The sequence below is a fragment of the Coffea eugenioides genome, chromosome 2 (assembly GCF_003713205.1).
Source record: "Coffea eugenioides isolate CCC68of chromosome 2, Ceug_1.0, whole genome shotgun sequence".
Lineage (NCBI taxonomy): Eukaryota > Viridiplantae > Streptophyta > Magnoliopsida > Gentianales > Rubiaceae > Coffea > Coffea eugenioides.
In genome coordinates, this window is record NC_040036.1 from 36,407,164 (window position 1) to 36,420,801 (window position 13,638).

A 13,638-nucleotide genomic window follows, 5' to 3' on the forward strand; every position below is an offset into this window, starting at 1 on the left:
AAATTTCATTTTAGAAAGATAAGAAAATAGGCTAAAATTTATCATAAATTAGTAATGCTGAAAAATGAGCAAGTTAACAAACTAAGAGAAAATAAAATAATAAGATAAAACCAACAAATAATAATAATAATAATAATAATGAAACAAAAGTAGTTAACATCATGACAAAATGAAAAATTTGAAAAAAAAAAATGGGTGGGGGAAAAGAAGAGACTTGGGGGGAAGAGAATTCTAAATGGGTTAATTGGGTTTGATGGGTTACCCAATAATACCCATTTATTAAATGGGTATTATTGGGTAACCCATTTATACCCATATACAAAAATTTAAGATACCCATACCCATCTATTCATGGGCGGGTATGGGTAAATTTAATTAAGTGGGTTGATTTGCCACCTCTACTTACATTAAAGGTTTAGACTGTTAAAAAAATGAAAAAAAAAAAGAAAAGAAATCATCCCTATGCCATCAACAAGATTAGAAGAAAAGACGGTGAAAAATTAGCCACAAAGTGAAACAAAAGTAAAAATTATTCCAACGCTCTAAATCCATCAATGCATCAAAATCACAATGAAAATCATTCTGTCTAAGTCAAAATGGGTAATTATCCATACTAAGAAGGGATCTTCAGCCAATTGTCATGAACCATATGGGAGGTTTGTGCCATTCTTGTCCCACGAATTTGTGCAGGTATAGAGTATAGAATAGATCCACTTAGCAGCCTAGATGGTAAGAAAGTTGAAAAGAATAAACAAAAAGGGGTATTATGGTAAGTACGAAAAATGGGTGGAAAAGTATGGCCCAATATTTTGACTTAAATACCCATCTTTGTGGAGATAGTCTCTGCCTGTAATTCCCATCTCAACCCTCCCAACCCCTCTTCTACCCCTCAACTTTTGGCTGCGGCCATCTCTCCAGACTCCAATCCATCCTTGCCCTTACTCTCTTTTTCCGGTTTTCTCCTCTCTCTTTCTCTCTCCCTCAACCAACTTACCCGCCATTTTCAAATTCTTCTGTATTCTGTTATTAACTGCTCCTTCAAAATCCAGTTTCTCTTGTCGCAAAGACAAACCCTAATTAGCTTTTTGGGTTTCTTTTCTTCTGTGAAGGTTGAAGAACAGTGCAGAAGGATCAACCATCAAAACCCGGATCTTTTCTTGGCTTTTTTGTCTGGGTTTTCGATTTAAATTAGGCCCAGATGATTTATATTCTCTGTTTTGGTTCGGCAGTTTCAAAGATTGGATTTTTATGTGAAAAACCAAGGGCTTTCTGTTTTTGAGCTGCTTTTTAGGTATTTTTCTTCCTAAGATTGCATAATTCTTTAGTTATATGTAATTTCATTGATTCATGATTTTTTTGTTCCGCTTTTGGTGATATTGCAGCTGTAAATGAAAATATTTGTTTGGTTGGCGATGGAAATTGAATATCCTGTTGCTTCCAGTTGTCTGCGTCAACAGTGACAACAGCAAGTGAGGTGAGTTTTTTTTTTTTTTTCTTTTCATTTTCCATTTCCTTTTGGCCTGCGGCAGATTTCGGTCCTGGTTACTGTGCTGCTTCTTTCTTGGAAAAAATATTGGCGCTTGTCTTGCTTTTATTGTTGGATGGTAGGATTGATTGATTGAGTCTGAGTGGTAGTTTAGTGTTTGCTATTAAGTTTGGAAATAGAAGCAGAAAATTACTTTAGCTGCCAGTATTTGTTATGTGTATGTTATCCATGTATTAGCTGTGTTTTTGTTTTACAAATCGTGATAATTGTTAAGTGATAGATTTGCATTTGTAATTGAAGGTTATTAAGTTCTTGACTTCTGGTGAGTTGTGACTGAAGTAACTGAAGGAAAATGGCGAGCCATGAATTGATGATCAGCAAAAATCATAATGTAGGCCTCAGCCAGAACCCAAAGGTTGTTCTAGGACATAATCACAATGTTACTATGGCTCAGAACCATGAGCATGATGTGGTTTTGACTCGAGATAGTGAAGAAATGGTTTTGAGTCAGAGTCATGATGATGATGATCAGGAGGATGATGGAGATGAATACGAGCAAGAAAACGGGCTATCAGTGGAGCAGAAGCCTGAAAATGAAGGACAAGAACTTTCTCTTCCTGGAGAAACTGAAGAGTTGGATGTATCCGAGCACAATGAGTTGGCTGTTTCAGGAAATCAAGAGCTTGATGAGAATATGGAATTAGCCATTGTTCAAAATGAGGAAATGGGTATTGTGCCTGCAGATGACATGGATGCTGAAGGCCAACTTTTGCTTACATCCACCCCTGTGCTCCAGGCACGTACACTTGCTATAAGTCCCAATTTCGAGCTGCATGTGGGACAGGAGTTTGCTGATGTTAAAAGCTGTCGAAGAGCTCTGCGGGACACGGCTATTGCTCTTCACTTTGAAATGCAAACCATTAAATCAGACAAAACTCGTTTTACTGCTAAATGTGCTGCTGAGGGATGCCCCTGGCGGATACATGCTGCAAAGCTTCCTGGTGTACCTACTTTTACTATAAGGACCATCCATGACAATCATACATGTGGAGGAATCTCTCATCTTGGTCATCAGCAAGCTTCAGTTCAGTGGGTGGCTAACTCTGTGGAGCAGCGGCTTCGGGAAAACCCTAACTGCAAGCCAAAGGAGATCTTGGAAGAAATTCACCGAGCGCATGGCATCACCTTATCCTACAAGCAAGCTTGGCGTGGAAAGGAGCGAATCATGGCTGCTATGCGTGGCTCCTTTGAAGAAGGTTACCGCTTGCTTCCTCAATATTGTGAACAGGTCAAGCGGACTAACCCCGGAAGTATTGCTTCCGTTTATGGAAGTCCAAGTGATAATTGCTTCCAGAGGCTTTTTATATCATTTCAAGCATCAATCTATGGCTTTCTAAATGCTTGTCGGCCCCTCCTAGGTCTTGATAGGACTTTCTTAAAAAGCAAGTATCTTGGTACTTTACTGCTAGCTACTGGTTTCGATGGAGATGGTGGCCTGTTTCCTTTGGCATTTGGTGTCGTCGATGAGGAGAATGATGATAACTGGATGTGGTTTCTTTCTGAACTTCATAACTTGCTGGAGATCAACACAGAGAACATGCCTAGGCTCACAATTTTATCAGACAGGCAGAAGGGCATCGTAGATGGTGTGGAAGCAAACTTTCCGACAGCTTTCCACGGGTTTTGCATGCGTCATCTGAGCGAAAGTTTCCGTAAGGAATTCAACAATACAATGCTTGTAAACCTATTATGGGAAGCTGCTCATGCTCTTACAGTAATTGAATTTGAAGCTAAAATTCTTGAGATTGAAGAGATTTCACAAGACGCTGCATATTGGATTCGGCGAGTTCCTCCTCGTTTATGGGCTACAGCTTACTTTGAGGGAACAAGGTTTGGCCATTTGACAGCTAACATTGTGGAACAACTGAATACTTGGATACTGGAAGCGTCGGGTCTTCCAATAATTCAGATGATGGAGTGTATAAGAAGGCAGCTCATGACTTGGTTTAATGAGCGCCGAGAGACTAGTATGCAGTGGACAACAATCCTTGTCCCTACAGCGGAGAGGCGTGTAGCAGAGGCCCTAGAACGTGCTCGCACATACCAGGTTCTTCGTGCAAATGAAGCTGAATTTGAAGTAATATCTCATGAGGGGACAAATATTGTTGATATACGAAATCGCTGTTGTCTTTGTCGGGGCTGGCAGCTATATGGTTTGCCCTGTGCACATGCTGTAGCAGCACTACTCTCTTGCAGGCAAAATGTCCATCGGTTTACTGAGAGCTGTTTCACTGTTGCAACTTACCGAAAGACATACTCGCAGACGATACATCCAATACCAGATAAAACATTATGGAAGGAGTTATCTGAAGGAAACGCAAATGATAGTAATGTTGGCGAGACTATTATCAATCCTCCTAAGTCTCTTAGGCCACCTGGTCGACCAAGAAAGAAGCGAGTCCGAGCAGAAGACCGAGGACGTGTAAAGCGAGTTGTGCATTGTAGCCGTTGCAATCAGACTGGCCACTTCAGGACAACATGCGCAGCACCTATTTGAGTCTCATTGTGGAAGGTGTTCGCTGCCTTAGAATTTAGTAAATGTTTCTTGTGCAGAGTGAAGATAGTTTATTAGATCTTGCTGCTATTTGTGGAGTTCTATTATTTATCTTTTGCAAGTTCATAATGTAATTCTTGCTACTGGCAATCATGTTTAGACTCCCCTTTAATAAAATGATTAGGTCATCTACAGAAGTCTGTTTTAACCATTAAGCGCGAGTAATTTATCCCGAGCGTTTATTTCCTAATTGCCTTGTTGCACATTACCATTTCTTCTTGTTTTCCAAAAGATGAAGCCTACAATGTCAAAGATGTTAACTGAAGGCAAAAACAGGTAAAGGCCACTAGATCTTTTGAAGACTACATGTGGATCTTTCCTAACTGATATTTAAGGGGGCTGATTAAATATTCTTTCTTATTTGAGCTGCTTTTCTGCTTTCTTGCCACGTGAAAAAGTGCTGATAATATGTTTTCTAGTTATATAAAAATGCTTTATGTTTTTGAATTCAGAAAAGACAGCAGGAAGAGAGTTTCTTCTTGCTATTATTTATCAAGCTACATCCAGATTGAACTGGAGACGAGAAATTTGCGGTCATCAACCTTGCCACCTTAGTCATGCTCCAGAAAATAGGTTAAGCAAAATAGATGAAACTTTTCTCATAAACTCCTCCCCGTTGTATTGCATATTGAACTTGTTTCGCTATTGATCATTTCCATTCTTGGAAGAAAGTTCCCTTTTTCTCGTTTTCATTGGATTTGTCTCACCTATATGTGAAAATTATAGGAAGAACCATTCTTCTTAGTTTTCGTCCAACAAAAAAATGTCAATTCAGCATAGCACTATTTCGGCTTGGAAAACGCCAATCTTCGGTTTTTGGTACAAAAGTATTGTCTTGTAGCGTAACGAACCCTTGTGGACAAGAGGTATAAACGGTTGCAGGTGCAACTGTTTCTGCCGGTTATGTGCATTTTTCACTGTGCGTAACTTTGATTGCACACGGTGTAACTTTTTTTGCACACGACGTAACTTTAAAACAAATTTTTGTGGATCCCACACACAGCGTAAAAATCGAGTTACAAGATGTGATTTGAGCCGCACAAAATTTTTTGGCCAAATCATGGCCGTCGTTCCTGGCCCATTTCCAACCCTTGTTTAAGTGCTTATGTGATTCTAGTGGTATTTCTTGGGCTTGTGCTGGTGGATTTCCTCCCCCGTCTTTTACCGGTAACCTTGAGTACACAGCCAAACAGAGAAGGCAAAAGTCAGAATGACGTTTCAAATATATCCAACATCCCAATCTCCAATTCAAACTCAAAATGATCTGTGATTTGCAGTTTACAGTATCAACATGAATCATACTTTTTTACCTTAATGTGAATTACCATCAATTTGTTTACGGTATTTATTTATCACCAATGTGGAATTTTTTGAAGGTTCACAACTCTAATCATAAAGCCACAGCATTTGCACAAGCAGCAGAAAGATTATTGCGTTCCTTGGAATTTCTTCCGCAAAGCTTGGATTGTTTCCTTGTGAACAAGGAAAATCTAGAAAGATAAATAATGAATCCTTCTGTGCTTGGTAAAAATCAAGTTTCTTCAGTTCCAGTCATGTTGAATCAAAGAAATCGTAACCTAAAAAATGCAATTCGACAAGAATTCATCATGAATATAAAACACGAATATTTAGTTTTAATTAGCAAGTTGCGTATGAACCAAATGGCAAAGACCTTATTCCCTCCAAATGAGTAGCAAGGAAGCTATAATCACAATTACTTAATTCAATGGTGACATAATCCTAAAACACGCAAGAAATGTGTTTGTTAACCATTTTACTGACCACTGTAAAGAAATAAAGAAAGAATCCCACAGCATAAGCTAAGGTACCAAAAATAATCTTTTTAAGCAAGTAGAAGTTGACCAAAATGACATAGTTTAATGTTTTCATATGAATACGGTTCAGTAACCATAGTTGGTGCCATAGACTGAGCCATAGCCCCCACTCTGTCCCCCAAGACCAGGATTTGGAGGGGCAGGCGCATAGGGAGTATTCGGGGCTGCATAAACATTGTAGCCTTGGTCAGCGTGTGTAGCTGTCTGTGTCTGTGCTGCTGCAGCATCTGCCATGAAATTCTGCAACACAGAAGCAAGCAACAATTTGGATAAAAATATGACCACATTTTGATGCAAAAGAATGAATAGCAAAACTAGGACACCATTTTATATAGGGTAACTCCAACCCCTAGTTATTGCAGCTTGTATTGAATATTGACATGCAAACCACCATAACTGTCAGGTAGACGAGAAGTTATTAGTTGATGGAAAATGCCCAGTTAGTATTTCTTTTCTATTCACTCTTTTACTTCCTTAAAAAGTCAAATAAGATAAAGGGAAGATGGAGAACAAGAAGAAAGAAGTTGGTTTGAGATTACAGGAGAGTCCCATCCCAGGATCCGATATGGGCCACTAGGGGCTGCAGAATGGAAAGTGTAAACTACAATAAGAAGGATGGTTGTCAGAAACTGTTCATACGAATAGTAACTAATAGAGGCTAGAATTGCAGAAATTCCAAAAACTTAATGGCTAATAATTATCATCAGAAGATGATAATAGATAAATGAAAATACATACTGAGTAAAAGATAGACACTTTTACTGAGTGACTATTGTATTTTCTAGCTGCCATTGAACTATAAATCACCCTTCTTTCCCATAAATCCAGAGTTCTTGTGTTGTAAGCTAATACAAAAGACATCTTAAGAATTAAGTCCCCCAGATTTTCTTTAGTTTCGATAATTTTAGGAGAGCTACATCCAATATATTGGTCATAAATTGATAACATTGTAGAAGCTCCTAAGTTGTAAAAAAAAAAAAAAAAAAAACTGATAATTTAACATAGAAAAAACTGAATTTTAAAGGATGAGATCACATATATTTGCAGCTGTTATACTTTAAGCCCGACTTAACAGCTATGCATAGGATCAATTTGAAATCTACAGTAAGAAACATTGCCTGAATCAACTGTTGAGCTGTTTGAACTTGAGATGCACTTCCATTAATCTCAACTGTCATTTCTCCTGGTACTCCCCTGGTTTCCTGTATGGTAACAGTGGCACCACTAAGCCGCCGAATGTAACTTATATTGGCACCAGAAGTCCCAATTACAGCATCAGCATAAGATAGAGGAACTTGCATTTGTTGTGTGACCTGCAAAAGTAACGACTTCAGAACACAATTAAGGTGCTAGTAACTCGGGGGACAAGCTAACAGCGAATCTACTGTATTGATCTGATCTGATTTTTGCACAGCTCAAAAAAGCATATTCACTGCAGATTCATCAAATACTTAAATCAAATGAAGCCAAAGAGACAGTTGTAAGACTCAGAGATGCACTAACATTAGTTATATGCTTAGGCCAGAATTAAATCAGTCAGATGAGAATAAAACTCAAAGAGCAAGCATATCACTCAGGCAGACAATCCATTAAATATTCAATAGAAATCAGATACTTAATATGAAATTTTCCTGAAGTCAAATGTAGAAGTGATGAGCCATTACAAAATATGATTTGGAAAATCTGCCAAAAGGGAATAGGCAAAATTGATATTTGTAAATACAGTATAACTTATTAGAAATTTGGCAGCGGATAAAAGAGTACTGTCCAGCAAATTAATAAATTATTATCTGCCTTCTAAAATTACCTAGACGAGCTTAATTAGTCAAAAGATCTAAACTACTTGACAAGTGTAAGAAAATTACTGTGCATCTGTAACAGATGGACTATTTCATGTACAAAAGTAATTGAACATTGTGTGATATGCATTTAATCAGGCATTGTTTTCATTCTTCTTGCCTTTCTTCCTTGTTCTTCTGCTTTTCTTTCCTCCTCCTCCTTGCAACCTCACAAATCCCTAATCTACCCTAATTACTAAAATCCCCTCATTCTCCAACAACAGTCAAAACCCAAGAAATATCAAGAGGAAAATGAAGGAGAAGAAGCCCCTTTGAAGATGAGGGAGTTTAGGATCTCCAATGTCAATGCATGAAAGTTCCTTTAAATCTCGAGTAAAGAAATACCCAAGTGAGAGGCAAAGAAACACCCAAGTGAGAGGCAAAAGTTCCTTCAGGCAGTTTAGGGCATGTAACTAGACATGCGAGACGGGCGCCCAGCTCAAAGCCTGGTTACAACAACCCAGGCCCTTCCATCTTTACCAATCTGTCCCTTCTAAAAGTTAGAACAATAAAATGAATGAATAAAAGGTTCCTTGGTCCTCTACCATTCTTCTTTCAATCCACGAAAGAAATCGCAGTTGAGACTTGATGTAATTGAATCTCTAAAATTCTCACTTTTATCACCGTTTCACGGAGTGAGAGGCAATAATATTGTATTACTATTAAACTTTATGTTGCAATAGTTTTTTTTTTTTTTTAAATTCAAAAGAGTCAAAGATTGATTAAAAGATCTATTCTGATTTCTCTCTCATCCCAATCCCCTTGGTACGCTTTCGCTGTTTGGGTGGTGTCCTGATCCCTGTCTGATAGTCATCCACCGCCCCCGCCCACTCTTGAGAGTTTTCAAATTTTATTTGCACAATTTAGTGTGTTTTTTTGAATGTGAGTGAATCAGAAGAAGGAAAAGCTTAAGGTCTAAAGAAGTGTTATAGAGATGGTGGAATGCAGCTGGGCACTTAGACAGATGAACACACTAAACTAGTGAATTTCTTACATGTAATGGACCATTCTTTAGAGTTGTGAATTTAATTAACTTGTGAAGTAATTTAGATCTGCAGAGTGATTAGGGGTATTTGAGCAATTTTAGACAGAACTTTCCAAACCTGATTCTTTTGAGTAGTTAAAAAGAAGTTCAACAACAAAATTTGCAACTACGATATCTGATGAACCTAGAGACACCTCCTACTGATGTTAGTCAGTCCTTTCAGACTCTTTAGAACTGGTTTCATTTAGTGGCCACTTTTATCCCTGGAAGTACTCTATATGAAGTGCTAGGCAGACCTTAGGTGTCCAGTGGTGAGTTTTAGAGGGTGTCTGTGGCTGGCTGTAGGTAGAAAGCTTGAATATCTTTTAAGAGATCGCTGAGGAAATCCTAGCAAATTACCCAAAGTAGCTCAGGGACACGCTTAACCTGTTTCCCACTATGCAATAAAGAAGTGCAGTCAGTAGATTGCTGTCAAAACCCCAAATTAAATAGAGCAACACATATCAGGATTTTTATATCAAAGTATTATTAGTGGAAAGCTAGTAACGACCTTATTAAAAAGCAATTTTACTCTCAAAGGAAGTCAACTAGATCCTTCTCATGCAATCACGAATTTCCAACACAAAACTCTCTTTCCATGTCTCTGTGGTAAAAGGAATTTCAGGTGATCAAGAGATTGGCCTAAAATGATCCAAAATTCATTATGTATTGTTAATGCTGTATTTGCTGTCCATGGAGGAAGTATAGGGAGTAAGCTTTCATGCAAGCATAATTTATCGGATCATCTACTAATACAAAATTTTTCATTGTTACATAACCTAGAATTTTTCATTGTTACATAACCTAAAATTTGCAGTTAGCTTTAATTATAACAATGCAATCCTTAACCTTGTTCATTTTACCATTTTTTCTTTTTTGAACTATAAATCACTACCATATCAAGTGAAACAAAGCCACATTCTTGAAAGAAGAATAAAACCTGAGTGATTATTGATTGCACTGGCTGGTTGTTCGATGATGAATGCACTGCCGCTGGAGCTTCTCTGCCATAAGCTGATATGCCCTGATGAGGCTGTTTTTCCAGATGAGGCAGCATCTCAACTGGAGAATAAAAATTGTCGTGTTGACGAGGAGCTGCCGGTGCAAATTGGGAGTTAATCCCATATCCAGGACCTCCAGAGACACCTGGAGGAAATGGATGAGGCGGTGGACCCCAGGAGGGGATTGGAGGCGCATATTCCATTTGCTGAATTGGCTTTTGCATCTAAAGGGCAAAATAGATCAGGACTGAACCATCAGTTGAAATAAACTATTACCTCAAGCTAAGTGCGATGGGAAACAGACTTACATGCACTTCAATTATCGGAATTATGCTGCGATCAACTAAAAATTTCCTCAAATGGGAAGCAATTAATTCAATGGCCTTGTGTACAGCTGTAGGTTCTCCTGCAACTTCCACGATCCTATCATCGGGAAAAGCAAATATGGGCAGCTCCTCTGCAATAATTTGTCACAGCAATTTATTATTATGAAATCTACAAATAATTTGAAACATTTAAAAGCAGAATCGAGCCCATTGAATCACGAGATACTGCTACCAATAATTTACCAGGATGTCAAATGCCCAATTATCCTATTAAGCAAATTACAGGAGAGTGACATGGAGAATGTGTCAGAAAATTGTAAATTTATCCTGGTGCTGCAGAGGCATTGATTCTAGTTTTTGCCTCGTAAGGGTAATGCTAGAGAGAAAGTACTGCTTTTGGATACCAGGAGAATCAGAAGAATTGATATACAGATAGGTGCTACTTATGTTGCTGATAGGGAATTCGGGGATTTGATGGGATTCTACTAGGATTATGGGCCTAGAAATCATGGAGAAAGAGTGCAATTGGGAAGGGTTGAGAGGGGTAAGGAGAAGTAAGGTGATTGAAGGTTCCCTATGACATTCATGCTGCCAGCTCACAGGGTAAGTAATCGTTCTAATGATCTTTTCTGAGTTTCAGCAATTCATTATGAACTCTGAATCAGTCTGGAGTTGAAACTTTTCACATACTGCTTCCTTTTTTACATCATAATTCAGATAAAAAAGAAGCTAATATACACCAAAAGTTAATGGATTTCTGAGACTGATTGCAGGATATTGCATAGTATGGTTCTAATTACCCAGCATATTCAGTCAAGTATGGTTTACTCCTATCACTAAACTGTTAACCTGGATTCTTGATTTATAACACTGCATTCCTGGACAATAGTCAATATTGCATTTCTTGACTGAATTTATCCCTACAAATCCATCCATGTTTTCCATTTCCATATCCATTTCTCAAATAAAAGAAAAAGAAGAAAAAGCACATCCAAGAAGACCAAGGACCTATTGCTCGTTAAGCTGTTTGAGCACTTGCCACATGTGGTAACATCAAAGTTAAATTTTCAAACTTGAAGAAGTGAGAGGCAACAATTTAGAACGACAAGTAGCTCTTTTCTCTACAAAATACAGGGCAAATTCCTAGTTTTTGTTTCTCTATTTCAGATCCATCACTGTAACATTGAAGGGAGATGTAAATTAGGAGATCTCATTGATTACAGTTGCAACAGTCAGCTGCTAATATGTTGCCCAAAGACGTATAATATGTTACTAAATTCAATGAGCAAATATCACCTGATTATCATGCAGCTTTCAGGGAGTTCAAAACTTACTATCATGCACAGATTGAAACAAAGGTGTGCAGAGCTTTACCTTAACACACACAAAAATTGAGGCTCTATTCACAACCAAAAATTAAAGGGTTATAAGTAGAGAATAAAACCTGCTCCAAGAACTCTAACGATACAATTAGATGCTTCTTGAATGGATTTGACTGTCGCGCCTTGTTTTCCAATTAAATTCCCTGCCTGTGCAGCTGGAACAAGCAGCCTTGTTGAAACCTTGCCTCCTACAGGAGCTGCATGAGATGAATCACTGTCCAGTCCATCCACAACTCGTTTATGGACTCTTAGAAGGCCTTCAATAGCTGGCGGTAGAGAAGAATCAGGCTCTTCCTTGGCAGATATCATCACCTTTCCAAATAATAATATATATATATCAGGATAGCAGAATGATAGAAAATTGTTGCAACATAGAATACTTAACAACCAAGAGGAAGATACTGGAAATCCCAGGAATATTCTGAAACCACTCTTAAGAGTAGAATACTAATTTCTTAAAAGCATCTTGAAGAGTATACATCAAATTTATCATCAAAAAATCAGAAAAAGAAAGATGGTCAACAAAACCTGATGATGCAAACATCAAAAGCAATGATTTAGGAGTTGGAGACATGTGCTGGAAGGATAAAACAGTACAATAGATGTCAGAATGCGAACTATGATACAAATATAACATTACCAAAATAATAAAAGTTTCATCATGCCAATTAAACAAGAATAGTATAATCCTAAAACCAAATTTCAACCCAGGTACATGTTCAAGATGTGTAACATTTATGTACCGCACAAGGTTCCAATTTTTCTCCTTAGCTATGATTATCCATTCCAAGGCGCAAATTTACACCATATTAGAAGAACCAAAAGGATACAGTATTTACTCTTCTTCCCAAAATGCCATTAAGTTTACTTCTATTCCTGCTAAAAGGAAGCATGTTGAAGAAAAGCTGGTAATACTCATGTCTAACGATTCCTACTTCAAAATAGATGCCTAAATCTCATTCTACTTAAACGGGCAGATTTTAGAAAACTAGTTTTACTATAATCGCCAGAGAGCATATATCGAAATCTATTATAACCTTGAAATCATTCTCGATAATGGAAAAAAATGGGTTTATAATCCAAAAGAAATCAATTAGGTTTTACGCGATGCGCATCACAGGGCAACAAAACAGAGAAAGCAGTAAGCTTAACAATAAGCTTAACAACAATAAGCCAAGCAGAGCAAAGTATACACACAGCTCTTTCTGTTGTTCCAGGAGGACCATCGAGAATTTTGATGCGAGCTTTCGTCTCCTCGCACATTTTCTTAATGAACTCCCCTTTTCGCCCAATTATGCTTCCAACCTTCTGTGCCGGGACCAATATGCGGAAGACACTTTCTCCAGGCCACCCTGGCCACCTTTCACCACCGCCAGCAGCAACAGAATCATCTTCAGGTTCCTGTGCTTGCTCAGGCTGCGAATTCTCTTCTTGCCCGTCAACTTCGTGCTCACCCAAACTTTGATCAGGTTCAGGTTCAGGTTCAGCCATGAATTCGTCACTGAAGAAAACAGAGAAGAAATCAGTACGTCTGTGTCTGGTTCATGGAATCCAGTTAGGAATAGGAAACAATTTCCTTCGAATTTGGCTTTCTAGCGTTTGGCAGCAGCAAAGGAAGTTAATGAGGAAAAGAATCCTAAGAAATTAGTGAGATACGGGGCTTGTTTTCCTCCTGATTAGCCGCCGCCGGCCGCCGCCTGGAATTCAAAAAAACAGTGGCGATGGCGGTGGAAGTTTGTTACTGCTAGGGGATTTGGGCTTAAACGAGTGAAGAAGAGGAAGACAGAAATTCTGAAATTTCTACTTTAGCCCAAAACTTTTGGTCAAGCCGGCCAACTCCCCCATATACTTTCGGATTTGTAATTTCCGCCTGTCCTTTTCTTTTTTCAAATTACATAATGATCCCTTTTTTTCTTTTTTAAAAGGATAAATTAGTTTCATTGAGTGTCAATTAGGTTTAGTTAAGATTAAATTAGTTCCAATTTTCCCTCTTTTTAATTTTTTGTGCTTTTTAATGTCACTAACAAAGAAAATGTCAAATATACACTAATGATATGTCAATTCATTATTCCTTGCTTAATGTTTTTATCTACAAGAAGAGATAGAGCTTAAATCATTTATTGCATGTTATA

The 13,638-nt window shown here is 38.0% G+C and overlaps 2 protein-coding genes across 3 annotated transcripts; one reads left to right on the top strand and one right to left on the bottom strand.

The window, feature by feature from the left end:
- The first annotated feature begins 865 nt into the window (after positions 1 to 865).
- LOC113762089 lies at positions 866 to 4,248 on the top strand. 2 transcript variants are annotated; one of them, XM_027305351.1, is made up of 3 exons: positions 866 to 1,291; positions 1,383 to 1,474; positions 1,787 to 4,248. In XM_027305351.1, the coding sequence occupies exon 3, from the start codon at positions 1,839 to 1,841 to the stop codon at positions 4,041 to 4,043; it is 2,205 nt and encodes a 734-aa protein (XP_027161152.1). In that variant the 5' UTR covers positions 866 to 1,291; positions 1,383 to 1,474; positions 1,787 to 1,838; the 3' UTR covers positions 4,044 to 4,248. The 2 variants fall into 2 exon arrangements, with proteins under 2 accessions (XP_027161152.1, XP_027161154.1); XM_027305353.1 differs by having other exon boundaries at positions 1,826 to 4,248.
- A 1,479-nt stretch (positions 4,249 to 5,727) lies between these two features.
- Positions 5,728 to 13,257, bottom strand: LOC113760924 (flowering locus K homology domain-like). Its single transcript, XM_027303676.1, has 7 exons — positions 13,083 to 13,257; positions 12,704 to 13,007; positions 11,569 to 11,818; positions 10,107 to 10,255; positions 9,738 to 10,022; positions 7,054 to 7,248; positions 5,728 to 6,175 (listed from the first exon to the last, which is right to left on the bottom strand). The coding sequence occupies exons 2-7, from the start codon at positions 12,995 to 12,997 to the stop codon at positions 6,002 to 6,004; spliced, it is 1,347 nt and encodes a 448-aa protein (XP_027159477.1). The 5' UTR covers positions 12,998 to 13,007; positions 13,083 to 13,257; the 3' UTR covers positions 5,728 to 6,001.
- Positions 13,258 to 13,638: the final 381 nt, after the last annotated feature.

Excerpts from the sequence above, each read along its gene's own strand:
- LOC113762089 (XM_027305351.1), top strand. The coding sequence starts at position 1,839 with ATGGCGAGCCATGAATTGATGATCAGCAAAAATCATAATGTAGGCCTC.
- LOC113760924 (XM_027303676.1), bottom strand. The coding sequence starts at position 12,997 with ATGGCTGAACCTGAACCTGAACCTGATCAAAGTTTGGGTGAGCACGAA. Across the intron at positions 10,256-11,568 it reads CGTTAGAGTTCTTGGAGCAG|AGGAGCTGCCCATATTTGCT; the intron begins GTTTTATTCTCT and ends AAATTATTGCAG. Across the intron at positions 6,176-7,053 it reads CAGCTCAACAGTTGATTCAG|AATTTCATGGCAGATGCTGC; the intron begins GCAATGTTTCTT and ends TCTGTGTTGCAG.